An 18,326-nucleotide genomic window follows, 5' to 3' on the forward strand; every position below is an offset into this window, starting at 1 on the left:
TTATTGAATAGACATTCGTCAGGACTCCTGGCAGATTTTCTTGGGAGAGTGTTCCCTGGCCTCCCTTCTGTCAGCTCTCGGTGCTTCTTTGTACCATATAGAAAACCTCAAGGGCTGTAAGAATGTGTGCACTTATTTTTCTCCCCATGCCCCCCACCCCACCCTTTGGAATAGATGCTCCTTGAGAGCTGGGGCTAAGGTTTTATAGATGTGATGGCCTGGAGGACAGCAGGCTGTGAATAAGCATTTGCTGGACTGAACACCCAGCCCACGCAGGGCCCTGGGGGGCTCCAGAGAGTTGCAGAAGTCTTGATGACTCCCACCAGAAGGGTGCCCAGGCTGTAGGAGTGAGCTGCAAGCTATGTTCTCAAGCTGCTCCCTCTAGAATAACCTTCTCCACGGTTCCCCAGCTCAGGTGCCACTGACTATCAGAACCTATCACCTGACCTCCCTGGGAATCCCTGTCGGCCGCTTGCAGAGAACCATAGGATGTCCAAGCTGGAAGGGCCCTTGGAGACCAGCGGCCAGCTTTCTCACTGCACAGATGGGAGGACTGAGGGCCAGAGAAGGGAAGTGCCCAAAGCAGGGACCGTAACCTGTGTCTTCCAACTCCCTGGGCTCCTCTGATGGGAAAGGCAGGCGACTATAAATTCATACAGCCAGGCTTGATCAACATGTTGTGAGCAAACCCAGCCATGCTTTCCGCCACTCCCGGCATTCCGCGTTTCATTGCGCTTTGCTTTATTGCGCTTCGCAGATGCTGCAGTTTTTATGAACTGAAGTGTCGTGGCCCCACTGCATTGTCAGACGATGGTTAGCATGTTTTAGCAATAAAGTATTTTTAAATTAAAGTATGTACATTGTTTTTTAGACATAGTCTATTAAGTGTGCCATAGCATTATCTATTAAGTGTGTAAACATAACTTTTATATGCACTGGAAAACCAAAAAGTTCATCTGGCTCATGTTAGTGGGATATTCACTTTATTGCTTTGTTCTGGAACCGAAGCCGCAGCGTCTCTGGGGTCTGCTTGTATTGCTATCTCAGAACTATTCTTTTTTTTTTTTTTTTTTAATTTTATTGAACTGTAGCTGATTTACAGTGTGTTAATTTCTGCTGTACAGCAAAGTGACTCAGTTATACATCTATATATATTCCTTTTCATATTGTTTTCCATTCTGGTTTATCACAGGATATTGAATGTAGTTCCCTGTATTTCAGTACTGTTCTTGAGCAAAAACCGAGCATAAGCTGCTCAGGGTTTACCCACTTCCTCTGTTGGTCTGGATGCTTCTTTGTGTCTCCATAGGACAGGGGTGGTGTGGTGAGTGGAGAGAGCGTGGGGTTAGAGTCAGACACACCTGTGTTTGCACCCCAGCTCTGCTCCTGGAAAGCTGAGTGACCTGGGAAAAGCACTTCTGGCCCTAAAACCTGTTTCCTCTTCTGCAAAATTAGGCTAATGATAGCAGGCTCATAGGGTTGCCGGCTTCAGCAAAGTAGACTAGTGAAGATACCTCGTGTAGTGCCTGGCCTGCATAGGTGCTCAGAGCCTTTGAATTTCCTTCCTCGTGTCTTCAGTAGGAACATGTTGAAGCTGCACAGATGGCTGGCATGTGGGGAGAATGGCCTGTTGGCATTTCACTGGAACAGAGGCCAAAACGAAACAACATAACCAGACATTTTATTACATTGCAAAAATATTTACCAAGCATTGAGTATGGAGTGATCATAGTCATGATACCTAAACTTTTATAACAATGGACATTTTACCCCGTACCAGGCACTATGTAACAGACATTAAATGTCTAACTTTTTATTTCCCCCACAGGCATTCTATTGAGTAGATATAATTAGGCTCATTTCACACTGAGAATATTGAGACTCAAAGTGTTAATGAAGTGACTGATATTACACAGCTAGTTAAATGGCAACACCAGGTGGGGTTCCTGCCTGACCCCAAAGTGCACACGGGGTGTCTCCCTCCCCTGTGCTGGGCACTGGGGCGGTGCTGACAGGCGGAAGCTGTGTGTGTTACATTCTCTGCCCTGAAATAGCGCATAGGCTCAGAGGGAGGCAGACTGTGAACCAGAAACCATCTGACCTGGCAGAACAGAGTTTGTACTAGAAGAATAATTAACGTGGGTGAGAAGGAAAAATGATTCTTGCTGACTCCAGGCATCAAAAGGAAGTCAGAACTTCTACACAGGGACTTCTCATGGCACCAGGTATTCCTAACAACACCCAGCAGGCCGTTATTTATTATCAGGTCCATTGTAAAGTGGGGAAAGCAAGATCAGAAAGGTGTGGTGACTTGCCCAAAGTCACACAGCTAGGCAGTAGCAGCGTCTGGATTAGACTTCATTTCTTTCTGTCTCCTCAGCATCCTTCTGCTTCTTGAGCTCATGAAGGCATCCACAGAGGGGGGCTGTTTGAGCTGTAACTTAGAGGATACATACGATTCTTTAGAAAGAGGAGGGCAGGCCCGGATGAGGGCAGAGCATGGACAAAGGTACTGAGGTTGGACCCTGCCTACAGCAGACAATGCTGGGCATTGGCCCAGGTGGTTTCCAGATGCGGGTGGAGGGACAGATGAGGCAGGGTGGCGCTTGGGGCAACGTGCCTGGGAGCTTTCCTCGGGACTGAGGCAGGCGGGCTCTGCCTTCTCCACTCGGGTCCGAGGCCCTCTGGTGGTGCCAGCAGCTGCAGACAGACACTACCCTGGACTATTATTGATCCCTGGAATCCCTTTTTGCATGCCAGCACCCTCCCTCCGTGTCAGCTTTGCAGCCCAGCACAAATTGAGCGGCAGCTGAATTGACATGAGTTGATTAAGACTCCCAGTAATTATGGGTTCTCGACTGGCCCGGTTGTCCAAATCAATGTCGGCAGTAATAGACAGGCCCTGCTGACAGATTGAGCTGAGCGGGAGGGGGCGGGGGACGGGGAGCTTCCCCACTCGCTCCCATTCCTGGCGGTACTCCAGGGGCCTCCTGGGATGAGGAGAATCAGGCTCACTCAGTCTCTAATCAACGGGGCGGTTCTTACTAAAGGACTCAGCGCCTGTGATCCTTACTGACCTCACCAACAAAATGGGTGCATCTCAGAGGTGCCTCTGAGTTTTGTTGTGGGGATTTGTAGACATAGCACATGGGAAATATGCAGCCCATGGGAGGTGCTCGATAAATAGCCATTTCATTTCCTTCCTTGCTTCCTTCCCTTCCTCTTCCTCTTCCCAGGATTCTGTATCTGATCTGTGCATCCAAGACTATCCTGCCAGCATCCTCTCTGAGTCCCCTCGTTAACTCATCATAGGGACCTTCCCATAAGGTTCTCAGAATCCTTGTGTAGCCCAAGCCAGTCTGAACCACTTGCGACATCACAGGCAGGCCACCTCCATGTGGATCAGGGGAAAAAGCACCTCATTTACAATTAGGGAATCTTCAGTGGTGGGCACAGCCTGCCTCTCCCTTGCTGTGTGACCTTAGGCAAGTCACTTGGCCTCTCTGGGCTTTAGTTTCCTCACCTGAAAAGTGAATAGGATGATATTGGTCCTACCTTAGCATTGATGGGAAAAGCAAAAGCTGCCTGTGGCGGTGTTCTGCCTCCTCTCCACATGTAATGGGTCTCCTTCCATTGCTTCCTGAATGTATTTCCTATCTGGGGGAAAGTAATGAGCTATCCACAACAGGAGTTACCGTTTTTTTGAGCACCTGCCCTTGCGGCAGGTATGTGTCAGGTACATGATCTAGCTTGGTTCTCTCACAAGCCCAGAGAGGTAGGAGTGACTCTCTCCAGTGGAGAGATGTGGAAACCAAGGCTCAGGGAAGCCAGGGCACACAGCAAGGAAATGGTTTGGCCGGATTTTACTCGCAGCTGTGGGGAGGCTGTGTAGCTGCCAGCGTGCTCAGCCTTTCATTCACGTCTAAGCTCACAGTTGCCATTGTCTCATTTAATCTTGACCGTGATCTTATGGGGCAGTGCTACTGTTAGGAAGCAGCGCTCTTCCCAGGAGGTAGTACCGTCGTTCCGCTTGCATTGGCAATGCGAGAGAAAGCAGATGCTTCCGGAGCCCTTGGACGAGGATAAAGCTTTGCCCATGGTCAGGCAGGTTTGGAGGCATCCTTGTGATTTCTTAAAGTGCGCTCCCTCAATCAAAGGAAACTCTCCATTTTCTTCTGAAATACTTTAGACCTACTTCTCCCCTTTTCAAGATCCATAGTTGCTTTGGTACAAACCAAGCAGCTCAGAGCCCCAGGGAGGGGCAGGGCTCCTCCTCCAGCACCACTGGGAAATCCCCCAGGCTTATTCCCTACATGAGTCAATCCGGCCCCAGGAAAAGTTATTCTGTTTTGCAAGCTGGTTGTTCTTTCTTCTGCTTAGAACAGCTGGTCCACCTTCTAGACTTGGGGGTGGGGTGGTGGGACAGCTCATTACAAATTTTGCGCTCGGAGCAATTTGCGTTCCATAATTAATGAACATTAAAATGCATAATTACAAACAGAAACAAATGGCTTGGTGCAGATGAAAAGTCAGGCTGGGAAGGAACACAGGGGATGGAGGAGGAGGCTGGAGAGAGCAGGGCAGGGCCTGCCTGTGCTGGAAACAGCTGGGAATCCCCCAGTTGCCTCCCCTCCACCTGCTAAGATCCTTGAGGCTTTAAGCCTTAGGGACCCAGGCCCAGGGTCTTCCTGTGGGTTCCCTTCTGAGATGGGGCAGGATGGGGGCTGCGAAGCTCTGGAGCCCAGCTGACCTGAGTTAGACCCCAAGCCCTCTCACCTACCTACTATAAAGCCTCAGGCAAAGGAACAGCACTCCAGGGAATGGGGTTATTCTCAGCTGGACCTGCCCCCTTTCTCCTGCCCACGCCTTGTCCCCCAGAGCCCACCTCCCAGGGCTCCTTCTGTGAGCTCTAAGAAAGTACTTAGAGATAACTGAATTCACTTACTTCAGTAATCTCTTCAAAGTAGCAAGTCAAATCACTTACTCCTCTGCCAACAACCCTCCAGTGCCTTCCGGTTATACTTGAATAAACTTGAGACGCCTTCTCATGACAGAAGCCCGGGGTCAGTAACTTTTTTGTGTAAAGGACCACGTAGTAAATATTTCAGGCTTTGCAAGTCACACGTGGTCCTCTTGTGTGTGTGTGTCTCATAGTCTTCTTTAAAAATCAAACAAAACAAACAAACAAAAAAACTTTAAAAACGTAAAGAAACATTTTTAGCTCTGGGGCTGTGCAAAAATAGGCTGTGGCGGGGAGTGGAGTTCTTTTCTCTATTCCACTAAAAACAACTAAGAACTCTGGAGGTTATATATAAAACAAATGGAAGACTGTGAGAAGTGGAGAGAAAAGAAGGCGGCAGACCAGCTAGGGCTTTTGAGACACAAGGAAGGACATAGTGGTCGTTCCCTGGGTTTTCTTTTTGCCTCATAGGCGCCAAACTTGGAGCTCAAGGAGACAGCAACTCAGAAAGGCTGATAGATAAAGACACAAACAAGCGAACGAAAAGAAAAAAAAAAAAAAAGCCTGCTTTCTTAAGGCAAAGTATCAGGAAAAGGGCAGCTGACCAAGATAGAAAATTTTAGATACTAACCATTCTATTCAGGCCAAACATCACAGATAATTATAATAATACTAACAACGATAACAACATGCCTCCTCCCCCACCCGTGCTAATAAAGGCCAAGGAGAGAACTAGATTCCATCCCTGGCAGGCTGTACTGAGACCATCTGCCAACCCAGTTCCCCCTTCCTGCTGGGGTGGTGTCAGACAAGGTCAAGTAAGGAGCCAGGACTTTAATCCCCACTGAGAGGTAATGAGCAACCCTCCTACCCCCATCCAAGGTCCATCCAGTGTCAGGGGAGACTAAATAAAGAGCCTGGACTTCACCCCAACCTTCAGTAATAGGGTACTTTTCCCCTCCCTGCTGAGGTATTGCCAGAGGAGGCCTAGTAGAAAGTCAGGACCATTGACCATTGGGCAGTAGCGATGAAGCCACCCTCCATCCCACCCAGATGGTGTCAGTGGGGACCAGTAACTCAGCACACCTACCACTCCCATCCAGGAAACTCTCAGTGGGGTCCTCACAGGGAGTCAGCTTCCCACCACCCCCCAGCAGTAATGAGGACCCTTCCCTCTTGGGTATCAGTGGAGGCCAAGTGGGGAAACTGGGATTCTGCCTCTCCCTGACAATAACAAGGTGTGTCTCCCCTTTCGCCTGCTGGAGCAGTGACGGAAAAAGCCAGATTTAAAAAAACATATTTAAGATTCAGAATTTTAAAAATAATATACCATAATGTCCCAAATAGCTAGGTTTCCATTGGGAATCACTTGTCATACCAAGAGCTAGGGAGACCTCAAACAGAATGAAAAGAGACAACCAGTAAATGCCACTACCAAGATAAAAAAAGATATTAGAATTATCTGACAAATATGTTGGAATAGCCATCATAAAAATGCTCAAGCAAGCAATTGTACGCACAAATGGAAAAAAAAAAAAAATCTCAGCCAAGAAGTAAAAGATACAAAGGAGAAGCAAATGGAAATTATGTAACTGAAAAATACAATAATTGATTTACAAAATGCAGTGGATTGACTCACCGGCAGAATGGAGAGGACAAGGAAATAATCAATGAACTGAAAGGTAGAACAGTAGAAATTACCTACTCTGAACATCAAGAGAAAATAGATTGGAGAAGAGAATGAACACAGTCTCATGGACCTGTGGGACTGTGAAAAAAGATCTAACATTTGTGTCATTGGGGGCCCGGAAGAAGAGAAGAAAGAGAGCAGGACTAAAAAAGTACTCAAAGAAACTATGGCTAAAAACTTCCAATTTAGCAAAATGACTCATTCTAACAGATTCAAAAAGCTGAGCAAACTCAAGGATAAACACAAAGAAATCCACACCAACACATCATAGTCAAATTTCTGAAAATATCTTTAGTTTTTCAAAAGAGAAAATCTTAAAAGCAAGGGGAGAGAGATGACATCTATAGGGGAAACACAAGTTGAATGATGGTGGAATTCTCATAAGAAATCATGGAGGCCAGAAGGAAGTGGCACAACATTTTTCAAGTGCTAAATAAAAAAGAGCTGTCAATCCAGAATCCTATGTCCAATAAAATATCCTTTAGAAATGAAGGAGAAATGAAGACATTCTCAGGTGAAGGAAACCTAAGAAAATTTATCACCTGCAGACTTAGTCTAAATAAATGGCTAATGAAAGTTACCAAACAGAAAGGAAGTCGTAAAAGAAGGGATCTTGGAACACTGGGAAGGAAGAAAACACAGTCAGCAAAAATATAGGTAAATGCATTAGACCTTCCTTCTCCTCTTGACTTATCTTCATTGTGTTTGATGGTTAAAGCCAAAATGATAGCAGTATCTGATGTGATTCTACATACAGTCTACCCAATACCTCCAGGTTTCACATCCACGGATTCCACCAACCTCTGATGTAAATTTCCCAGCTGTTTGAATTTGTGGATGGGATACCTGCAGTTGTGGAGGGCTGAGTGTATTTATTGGACCAGGCCATATGAGGGACTTGAGCATCGGTGGAGCTTGGTATCTGTGTGGACTCCTGGAACCAATCTGCTATGGATACCAAGGGACAACTGTATATTTAGAGGAATATTTAAGAAAATTATGTTATAAATGGGAGAGGATAAAGGGACATAAAGAGAAGTAAGCTTTCTTTTTTAAAAAAATTTATTTATTTTTAATTTTTGGCTGCGTTGGGTCTTCGTTGCTGCACGGAAGCTTTCTCTAGTTGCGGTGAGCAGGGGCTACTCTTCGTTGCAGTGCACGGGTTTCTCATGGTGGTGGCTTCTCTTGTTGCAGAGCATGGGCTCTAGGTGCGTGGGCTTCAGCAGTTGTGGCATGCAGGCTCAGTAGTTGTGGCTCACGGGCTCTAGAGTGCAGGCTCGGTAGTTGTGGCACATGGGCTCAGTTGCTCTGTGGCATGTGGGATCTTCCCAGACCAGGGCTCGAACCCATGTCCCCTGCATTGGCAGGCAGATTCTTAACCACTGCGCCACCAGGGAAGTCCCAAGGGAAGTAAGCTTTCTACACATCACTTAAACTGGTAAAATAATGGCACCAGTACGCTATGGTAAGTTATGCATACTAGAACAACCACTAAAAACTTTACAAAGAGATGTACCCCAAAATATTATAGATAAATTAAAAAGAATTTCTAAAAAATGTTCAAGTAACCCACAGGAAGGTAAGACAAAGAAAGCAGAGAAATGAAAAGTAGAGATGAGAAAACAGAAAGTAAACCAGTAGACTTAAGTTCTAAACTATCAATAATCACGTTAAATGTAAATGATCTAAATACACAAATTAAAAGACAGAAATTGGCAGAGTGGGTTAAAAATCATGACCCAAATATATGGTCTCTACAAGACATTCACTTCACATATAATGATTTAGGCAGGTTGAAAGTAACCAGATCAGAAAAGACATATACATAGCAAACAAAAGCTGGAGCAGCTATATTAATATCATATAAAGTAGGCCTTAGAGCAAAGAAAGTTATCAGAGAAGGACACTGTATAATAATGAAAGGGTTGTCCACCAGGAAGACATAGAAATCATAGGTATTTATGCATCAGACAACAGAGCTACAAAATGTATGAAGCAAAAACTAATCGAACTGAAAGGAAAAATAGACTAATCCACAGTTACAGTTGGATCCTTCCACACCCCTCCCTCAACAACTGATACAACACTTAGACAGAAAGTTAGCAATGTTATAGATTAGGTTAGTAACACCTGCAACCAAAAGGATCTAGTTAACACTCTGTGCAGCAACAACAGAATACACATTCTTTTTAAGTACCTATGGGACATGTACTGAGATAGACCCTATTCTGGGCCTTGGTAAAAGGCTCAACAAATTTAAAGAATTTAAATCATACAGAGTGTGTTCTCCAGCCATCACAGAATCAAACTAGAAAGCGATAACAGATAACAAAAAAATCTCTAAATACTTGGAAACTACACAACACATTTCTAAATAATCCATGGGTTGAGAGGAAGTCTCAAGGGCAATTGAAAATACATTGAACTGAATGAAATAAAAATACAGTATATCAAAATTTGTGGGACACAGCTAGCACAGTAATTCATCTTTTCCTTAAAGTCTTTATATTTAATAAGGAGGAAATTTACAACCATAAATGCATACATTAGTTAAAAAGTTTCAGATTAATAATCTAAGTTCCCACCTCAAGAACCTACAAAAAGGAGAACAAAAGAAGCTCAAAGCAAACAGAAGAAAGGAAATCAATGCAATTGAAAACAGAAAAATAGATAAAGTCAATGAAACCAAAAAAAAAAAAAAAAAAAGATTCTTTGAAAATGTCAAGAAAATTGAAAAAAGATAAACAAAGTAGCAAGACTTTTAAAGAAAAGAAGAGGGAAGACACAAGTTACCAATATCAGGAATGAGACGGATAATATCACTACAGACCCTGCAGATGTCAAAAGGATTAATAAAGGACTGTTGCAAATAGCTATACACACACATATTTGACAACCTAGATGAAATGGATCAATTCCTTGAAAAATGAAAAATATCACAACTCACCCAATATGAAATAGATATTTGAGTAGCCCTATAACTATTAAGAAAATTGAAATTGTAACTTAAAAACTCCCCCAAAAGAAATCTCTAAGCTTAGATAGTTTCACTGGAGATGTAAACCTCAGTGTAAGTCTCACACCTCATACAAAAATTAACTTGAAGTGTATCACAGAATTAACTGTAAAACGTAAAGCTATAACACTTCTAGAACACACACATACACACACACGAGAAAATATTTGAGATTTGAGCTTGGCAAAGAGTTCTTAGATTCCAAGATATAGATTTTATGATACATAAAAGAGAAAATAACTTGGAATTCATCAAAATTAGAAACATTTGCTCTGTGAAAGCTCAGTTGAAGAAGATGAGAAGACAAATTACAGAGCGGGAGAGAAAATATTTGCAAACTGCATATTTGACAAAAGTCTAGTGTCTAGAATATATAAAGAACTCCCAAACCTTAACAATTAAAAACAAACAATCCAATTAGAAAATGAACAAAAGACATTGAGAGACATCTCACTGGAAAGGATATAAAGATGGAAAATAAACACAAAAGATGTTCAGCATCATTAACGATTAGAGACATACAAATTAAAACCACAGTGGATGGGCTTCCCTGATGGCGCAGTGGTTAAGAATCCGCCTGCCAATGCAGGGGACACGGGTTCGAGCCCTGGTCCGGGAAGATCCCACACGCCGCAGAGCAGCTAAGCCCGTGTGCCATGCCTGTGCTCTAGAGCCTGCACTCTAGAGCCTGCGAGCCACAGCTACTGAAGCCCGCATGCCTAGAGCCTGTGCTCCACAACAAGAGAAGCCGCCGCAGTGAGAAGCCTGCGCACTGCAACAAAGAGTAGCCCCCACTTGACGCAACTAAAGAAAGCCCACGTGCAGCAAGGAAGACCCACTGCAGCCAAAAGTAAATGAATGAATGAATGAATGAATGAATGAAAAAACACAGTGGAGGTATTATTACACACCTGTCAGGATGTGTAAATAAAATGAAAAATATTGACGACATCAAATGCTGATGAGGATGTGGAGAAACTGGATTGCTTATGTTTTGCTGGTGGGGATTTAAAATAGTACAACCACCCTGGAAAAGTTTGGCAGCTTCCTAAAAATATTAAACATGTAACTACCGTACAACCTAGAAATTATACTCCATGGCTTTTTTTCCCCAGAGACATGAAAATGTATGTCCACACAAAAACTTGCACACTAATGATGTTTATAGCAACATTATTCATAATAGCCAAGAACTGGAAACAACCCACATGTCCTTCATCAGGCAAACAGTTAAACTATAGTCCATCCATAGCATGGCATAATACTCTGCAATATAAAAGGGACTAAATATTGATACATGAAGATACCTGGATGAATATGAGAATTATGCTAAAACTAAAAAAACTATATGGTTTTATTTATGTAACATTCTTGGAAATGACAACATTATAGACATGGAGAGCATATTAGTGGTTGCCAAGTATTAAGGAAGGGAGTCAAGTGAGCAGTGGCTATGGCTTTAAAAAGGCAAGAGGAGGAATCTATGTAGTGATGGAAATGTTTTGTATCTTGATCATCAATGTATATATCCTGGTTGTGATATTTTGATATAGTTTTGCAAGATATTACTATTGAGGAAAACTGGTAATACTCTGGATCTCTCTGTATTGTATTATTTCTTACAGTTGCATGTGAATCTATAAGCATCTCAAAATTGTAATATATATAACTAAAAAAAAAAAAAAAAGCACAGGCCTCTGACTGGATTTGGCCTACAGACCATAGTGTGCCAACTTCTGGCTTAAGTGATTTGGTCACTTTCTACGTCTCACCCCTTGCCTTGTGCTAACATTGCTTCCCCCTGTCTCACGGAGCTTCAGCTGCATTGGCTTCCTCTTTCCGTGGACAAGGCCAACACTGTTCCTGCCTCAGGACTTTCATACTTGCTGTTCCTTCTTGGATAACTGTTCCCACTTATACTCACCTGGGAGATTCCACTTATTATTCAGGCTTAGTTCAAGTGCTCAGTGTATGCCTCCTTTACTCTATCCCCGTTCACTTTTTATCATATTGCACTTTTGTTGTACTTTTTTACTCTATGAAATAATCATTTTACTTCTTGTTAATTATTTGTCTTCTCCCTAGAATTTAAGCTCCATGAGAGCAGGGTCTTGCTTGCCTTCTTTACTACTGCATGTCCAGCACCCAGCATCTTTGCTTAGCACTGAGTAGATGTTCAATATACATTTGTTAAATGATCCAAAGAAGGACTTATATGGATGAGAAAGAAAAGATAAACAGATAGTCCCAGTTAGGTTTTATGGGAGGGAATGGGTTCCTTCATTTATCATTTGTTCCACTTACCCATTCATTTATCCTTCATTTATTGAGTGCCTATAGTGTGCCAGGTTCTGAGCCAGATTCTTTAGGTTGTTTTCTCATAGGGTTGCCAGAAATGCCTCCCAGAGAGGCATTCTTATTTCCATCTTACAGATGAGGAGCCTGAGGCTGCCTTTGAGGTGAAGCACTTGCCTAGATGCTCAGTGTCAAAGCCCTGTGTGCAATTCAAGACTAACATCAGTCCTACTGGTCCCGTCTTCAAGGTGTTGCCTCCATTTAAGGAAGAAAAGCTGAGGCCCAATTAGGTTCAGGGTCACCGGGCGGGTGAGTGGTGTACCTGAGAAGAGTTCTGACCTTCCTCTCTCTAGTACACCAGAATCTCCCTTTTGCCCCAATGGCATTCATCTCTTTCCTCTAAGAAGACATCCCCGACCCGAGCCTCCCTACTCCAATATTCCCCACTCAATCACATTTGCAGAATTTCCATTTTCCCATTCAAGTTATACTGTGCTTCTTCATGTTTGCTTTATAACTAGTTCTCTGTCTGACAGATATGTGTATTTCTCATTTCTCAAACTAGATCCTAAGCTTCTTAATCATACCCAGAACGGCAGCTACCATTTGCCGAACACTGTGCCAAGCACTTGATACATTTATCTCACTGTATTAGTTATCTTTTGCTGTGTAACAGATTATCCCCAAATTGGGCAGCTTAAAACAAAAAGCATTTATTATCTCACACCATTTTTAAGGATTAGAAATTTAAGAGTGGCTTAGCAAACTGGGTGGTTTAAGAAAATAGCAATGTATTTTCTCAAGGTTCTGGAGGCCAGGAATCTGAAATCAAGATTGTCAGTAGGGTCCTCCTCCCTCAAAGGGCTCCAGGGGAGAAAGCATCCTTGTCTCTCCGGCTTCTGGCGGCTGCAGCATTTGGTGCCTTGTGGCCACATCACTCCAATCTGCACTCTGTCCCCACGTGGTCCTTTGCATGTGTGTAATCTCTCTGTGCCTCTTTTTATAAGGACATTTGTGACAGCATTTAGAACTACCTAGATAATCCCGATTAGTCTCCTCATCTCAAGAGCTTTAATATAATTCCATCTGCAAAACAACGTTACCATAGAAGGTAACATTCACAGGTTCCAAGGGTTAAGATGGGGACGTATCTTTGGGAGCCATTATTAGCCCTGCCACACCACCTCATAGGTTTGCCATAAGGATTAACTACTTAGATACAGTGTTTAGATTATGCCTGGAATATAGAACATATTGTTTTAAAGAATAAAAGTGGTAGGCAATCAGTGGGGGGTGGAAAGAACTGTGAGTAATACCCCGCCCCAGATATCTCCTGTTTCCTGGTGAGAAGGTCAGCCCTTCCTTCCAGCACTCACCCCTACATCTCTGCAGACAGACGACCCAGCCCCAGGTACCAGCACACAGCTCCCAATGACCCCATGACTAGGTGCCTTTTGGTCTGACAGTGAATGTGCTGAGCCAAGCAGGGGCCTCTTCTGAGCTTGTATTAATATGTACAGCACTTCACTCCCATAGAAAATTGATTTTTCTTTTTAAGCACAAAATGTAGCCAGTTTTATAACCTTTCTGCAGCTTGACAAAGGCCATTTATAACCAACTCTCTCTGTCACCCTTCCTGGCGCCAGTCTCAAATATCTTGGAGAACTCTCTCGTGCATCTGTAATTATGAGTTCTTCTTAGGCAAAATTTAATTTCTAAGAGAGATGACCTTTTTTTGTTATTGTGGTTTTTGTAAATTAATTTTGGGGGGTGTGTGTTTTGTTATTGATGTTGTTCAGGATGACGGCTTGGGCAGGGGACGAGGGAGCTGGTTGGGAGGAGAGGAACATTGGGAGGGCATTTTAATCAGCGATGTCCAGTGATGGATGAGGGGGACCGGGCTCTGGGTGTTAATCTTGGTGGACACAGGAAATGCCAGCAGGGTGACTGAAATTAAAACCTAGTACCTCATTTTCCTCTCCCAAACGCAGGAGAATTGGAACTTCTTCTCCATCTGCTGGACTGGAGATGAGCTCAGCCTCATCAAATGATGGGAAACTAAATTAAATAAATAGGTGGTTTTACCGAGGGTATAAGAGCTTCCATTTACGGAGCACTTAGCAGGTACACCCTTAGGCTGGGCACACCAGAAGAGCATTCGACTGAGGTCACTCAAGGTTGGAATCGTTGGGGTTTTTAAGGGACCAGAGAGCAACCCGTTTGGTTACCTGGAGGAAAGTGCACCTGGCCTGGCAGAGGGTTTGATATCATCTGCAGAGGACCTTGGCTGTCAGCTTTAGGAAGATTCACTTTGTTGTTGTTTAAAATTCATGTATTTATTTAAGCTGGGGAGTGATGCTACTTAGAAATATCACTGGAGACCATTAGGAGGATGGTATACAGCAGGCCAGACTGCAGGCCAGCAGACTGTTTAGGAGGCCTTTGTGAAGATGCAGGAGTCTCATTTAGGACTTCAGGTACTAGGATGGAGAAGAGGTGACACATTCAAGACAGGAAGGAAGAGAACTCACATTTGAGGAGTACCAAATTTCATGCCAAATTCTGAAGTAAGTTATGCAGCCCCTGTGGTCCAACTTAAGCTTGACAACAAATCCACAGATGCAGGTGCTAGGCTCGTTTAACAGATAAGGAAGTTGAAGCTCAGAGAGGGTGAGTAACTTGCCCCAGATCACGCAGGGAGAAGGGGAAGTTCTGGAATTTAAACTCATATTGGTAAAAGCTCTTTAAAATATATCTGGCTGCCTCCCATGGTGACCCTATTGGACAATAATAATAATAAACAATAATGAAGATGATCCCAGCAATATCAGCATTCATAGCAGCTCACATTTGCTGTATGGTTGCCATATGAGCCACAGAGTTCTAAGTACTTTGCACACACCATCTCCCTTCATTCTCACAACTTTACAAGATAGATATCGACAAAAGCTCCATTTTACAGGTGGGCACACTGAGGTTCGGAGAGGTAGAGGACTTTATCCAAGGCCACACAGCTATTAGGTGGTCAAATGAGACTTTGAGCCTGTCTCTACAGTCCCGACACCTGCCCCTTTTCAGAAGATGGGAGGAGAGGGCGTGATGAGACCCTCCACTTCTTCAGCTGTAACCAACTTGTTGCTGTCTCTCTGAGCAGTGCCCTGAGGAGCTGAGGCCCATGAAGGATGGCTCCGGCTGCTATGATCACTCCCAAGGCATCGACTGCTCCGATGGCTTCAACGGTGGCTGCGAGCAGCTGTGCCTGCAGCAAACACTGCCTTTGCCCTACGATGCCACCTCCAGCACCATCTTCATGTTCTGCGGGTGAGTCTCTGTCCCCGAGGCCCGGCCTCTCCCTTCCCAGCAGTGGGAGGGATGCAGAAAAAAGATCAGGAACTACAGCCTGGCCCAGCTGGGACTGGCCTTCAATGAAATGGCCTTTCTGCCTCTGCTTTTTCAGCCCAAGAGGAAAAAGGCAACAATATAACCTTTTGTTGGGGATTGAAAAGAAGAATGGAAGAAGAAAAATAAATAATTGATTAATGGTTATAACAAATGGAATCCTTGCTCAGGCTGCATCCTAGGGTCAGGATCTTTTTCTGCAAAAGTCTCTTGCATCATCTGTAGCCCCGGTCAGTGTATTTTGGAGACAAAAGCAGGCACCTTGAAGGTGTCCCTGAGAAACCAGCAGGTGTGGTGCTTAAGAACACGGGTTTAGCCCAGTCTTTCAACTTTCTTTCTTCAGAGATTAAGCAGTGCCAAGTTCAGAGGTTACCCCCTCTTTGTCCTAATGCCCCTATCAATAATGATAATTAATTGGGGGAGGTGAGGTGGAAAAGAAACAATGCAGGCAAAGCTCAAAGTTCTCGCTCATACTAAGAAATCAGCTGAGTTTTAAACTTAGTATGAGACTGAAAGAAGGGGTCACGTTAGGACCAACTTGCTGAGTGACCTGGGACAAGGCGCTGTCCCTCTCTGGGCTGCAGTTTGACGACTTGTGAAGTGAGATCTTTGGATAACGACGCCTAACAGTTGTTCCAATTTATCTTGTTCTCCTTGTTGAAAAAGTCTGCAGTGGGAGTTACCTCTGCCATGGAGAGCTTCTAGCATAGCATTTGGTCCTCAGCAGTCACTTGAGAAAATGGCAGCCTTTTTTCTTTTCTTCATTCCCTTTCTGATGATGTCTTCATATTAGAAAAGTTGCTCATTTTTTGACATTCTGTGACTCAGAAAAATAATTCTTTGCTTGTGCAAGATGGTTGGTCATTGAAGGGTGCTCAGTGCTTTACTAAGATAGAAAAGCAGAGTAAAGCATAAACAAACTTTTCAGTCCTATGTGTTACGAAAGAGGAGATGGGGAAATGTGTATGGGTTTAAGCTCAGTTTAACAGAAAATTAATTTTACCTGCATGGATCTAGTCCACGGGGTCTGGTTTTCCTTCTGGGGCTTATTTCAGGGTCTCCAGCCCCATTTACGCTGGGTGCTGCAGGCGCCCTTGAGCAGTTGTTAAAGCAACTTGCCAGAGGCCCTAGATATGTATCAGTAAGATAAATAAGAAACAATGTATTGTATGCAGACCTGAATTTATAGGGTCTCCCCTCAGTTTAAGTGACTGCAGGGCAGTGTTGAGTAAATTATGCGTGGGCTTAAATCTGAGACTTGAATAGTAAATCAGCTGTGTTCTTATCATTGTTATTGCACTTTGGGGGAGAAGTGTCCTTCTGTTGCAAATTACAGTAACAGCAGGGGCAACGGCAGTAGTGGATTTTGACTTAGAAACTGTCACCACCGTTCATCCCTAGCACACTGCAGCAGTCAAGGGGAATCAGTAGACTTGGGTTCTAATCCTAACTCTACCTCTAACTTTCTCTTAAACATCAGGCAACTCTCAGGACCCCTGACCTTCAGTTTCTCCATCTCTAAGATTTTAATAATATCTACATTAACATACTGATGTTTGTGAAGATTGCAAAGTACATTTATTACTCCGTTCAGGTTAAGTAATGTGCCCAGGGTCACACGGCTGGTAATGTAGCTTACCACCTCTCGCTGTGTGACCTTAAACAAGGTACTTGACATCTCTATGCCTCAGTTTTCTCATCTGTAGAAAAGATGATCATAGCATCTCTCTATAGAGTTGCTATGAGGATTAAATGCATTACATTAATTACATCACAGTTTACATTAACATTTCTAAAGTCCTTTGGAACAGTGCCCTGCACGGAGTCAGCACTGGTGTGTATTTGTTAAATAAAATAGCTGAAGTGAATGATAGTAATGACAACAGCCCTCCACTTGCTCAGTGACCTGAAGTGGTCAACCTCTTAGTTTCCGGGTCTGTGAGACAAGGACAAACTAACCTTCCCTACCCAGAAAGGTGTCTTAAAGTTTTAAGTTAGACTGAATTGGGAGAGGGGGCTGTGAGCTGTTGAAGGTCATCCAAATGCTGATAAGCAGGACAAAAACGAGAATAAAACTCAGGTCTCCTAAAACCAACTGCAATGTCAACATCCTTTGAAATCGTGTATTAAGGATACAAATGAGAAGTTAGCCACACTTGTTAGAAGCACTGTAAACAAAACAACGAAAGCCATTAGCAGGTACTTGCGTGAAAGTTGGTCTAGAGAAGTAGCAGGCTACTGAATTAAACAAGGAAAACAAACCCTCGCTCAAGGGGACCTTGTCGACTTGCTCAGAGCTCTGTGCCTTTTCTGAGAGTTTCCTGGGTAGCACAGGTTTAATAAACCTATTTGCAGGCAGGTTAATAGTAGCAGCTAACACTTATTAAGCACTTCCTACATGCCATGACTGTGCTAAGTACTTTGATGACATTAGCCCGTTGAATTCTCATACCAGCTCTACAAGGGAGGTACTAGTATTATGATCTCAATTTACTGTCAAGAAAACCAGGCACAGAGGGGCTCAGTGACTTGCTCAAGGTCACACAGCTAAATAAATAGGGGCGTCGAGATTCAAACCCAGTCCACGGGGCTCCAGTATTAGTCAAAACAGATCTGATATCACTCCTGGCCTCTGGCCACTCCTGGCCATGTGGTTTTGAGCAAATCACTAAACATCTCTGAGACTCTTGTTTCATGTAGAATCAGATGTGATTGCAGCAGCATTGGGAAGATTAATTGAAATCACATGTGCATAGAGGCCAGCACATGTAAGCACTCACTACATGGTAGCTATAATTAGTCTGATAGGTATAAAGCCGTCTCATTTAATCCTCCAATGGCTGAATTGTATGCCCTGTTTACTGCTCTATCTATCTCCAGCACATTAGAACAGTGCCTGGCACGTAGTAGGTGCTCAATTAATAATTGTGAAATTAAGTTCCTCAATTGACAGGGCTAAGGAAGTT

At 43.7% G+C, this 18,326-nt stretch overlaps 1 protein-coding gene across 4 annotated transcripts in view; it reads left to right on the plus strand.

Annotated features, from left to right (window-relative positions):
• The window catches only part of ASTN2 (astrotactin 2), an 899,407-nt gene that overhangs the window by 554,630 nt on the left and 326,451 nt on the right, over nucleotides 1-18,326 (plus strand). For all 4 annotated transcript variants that reach the window (XM_068552572.1, XM_068552571.1, XM_068552573.1 and 1 more), the window contains one exon: nucleotides 15,116-15,282. In XM_068552572.1, the coding sequence (XP_068408673.1) occupies nucleotides 15,116-15,282 (167 nt within the window). The remainder of the gene's footprint in view (nucleotides 1-15,115; nucleotides 15,283-18,326) is intronic.

The sequence above is a fragment of the Eschrichtius robustus genome, chromosome 10 (assembly GCF_028021215.1).
Source record: "Eschrichtius robustus isolate mEscRob2 chromosome 10, mEscRob2.pri, whole genome shotgun sequence".
Lineage (NCBI taxonomy): Eukaryota > Metazoa > Chordata > Mammalia > Artiodactyla > Eschrichtiidae > Eschrichtius > Eschrichtius robustus.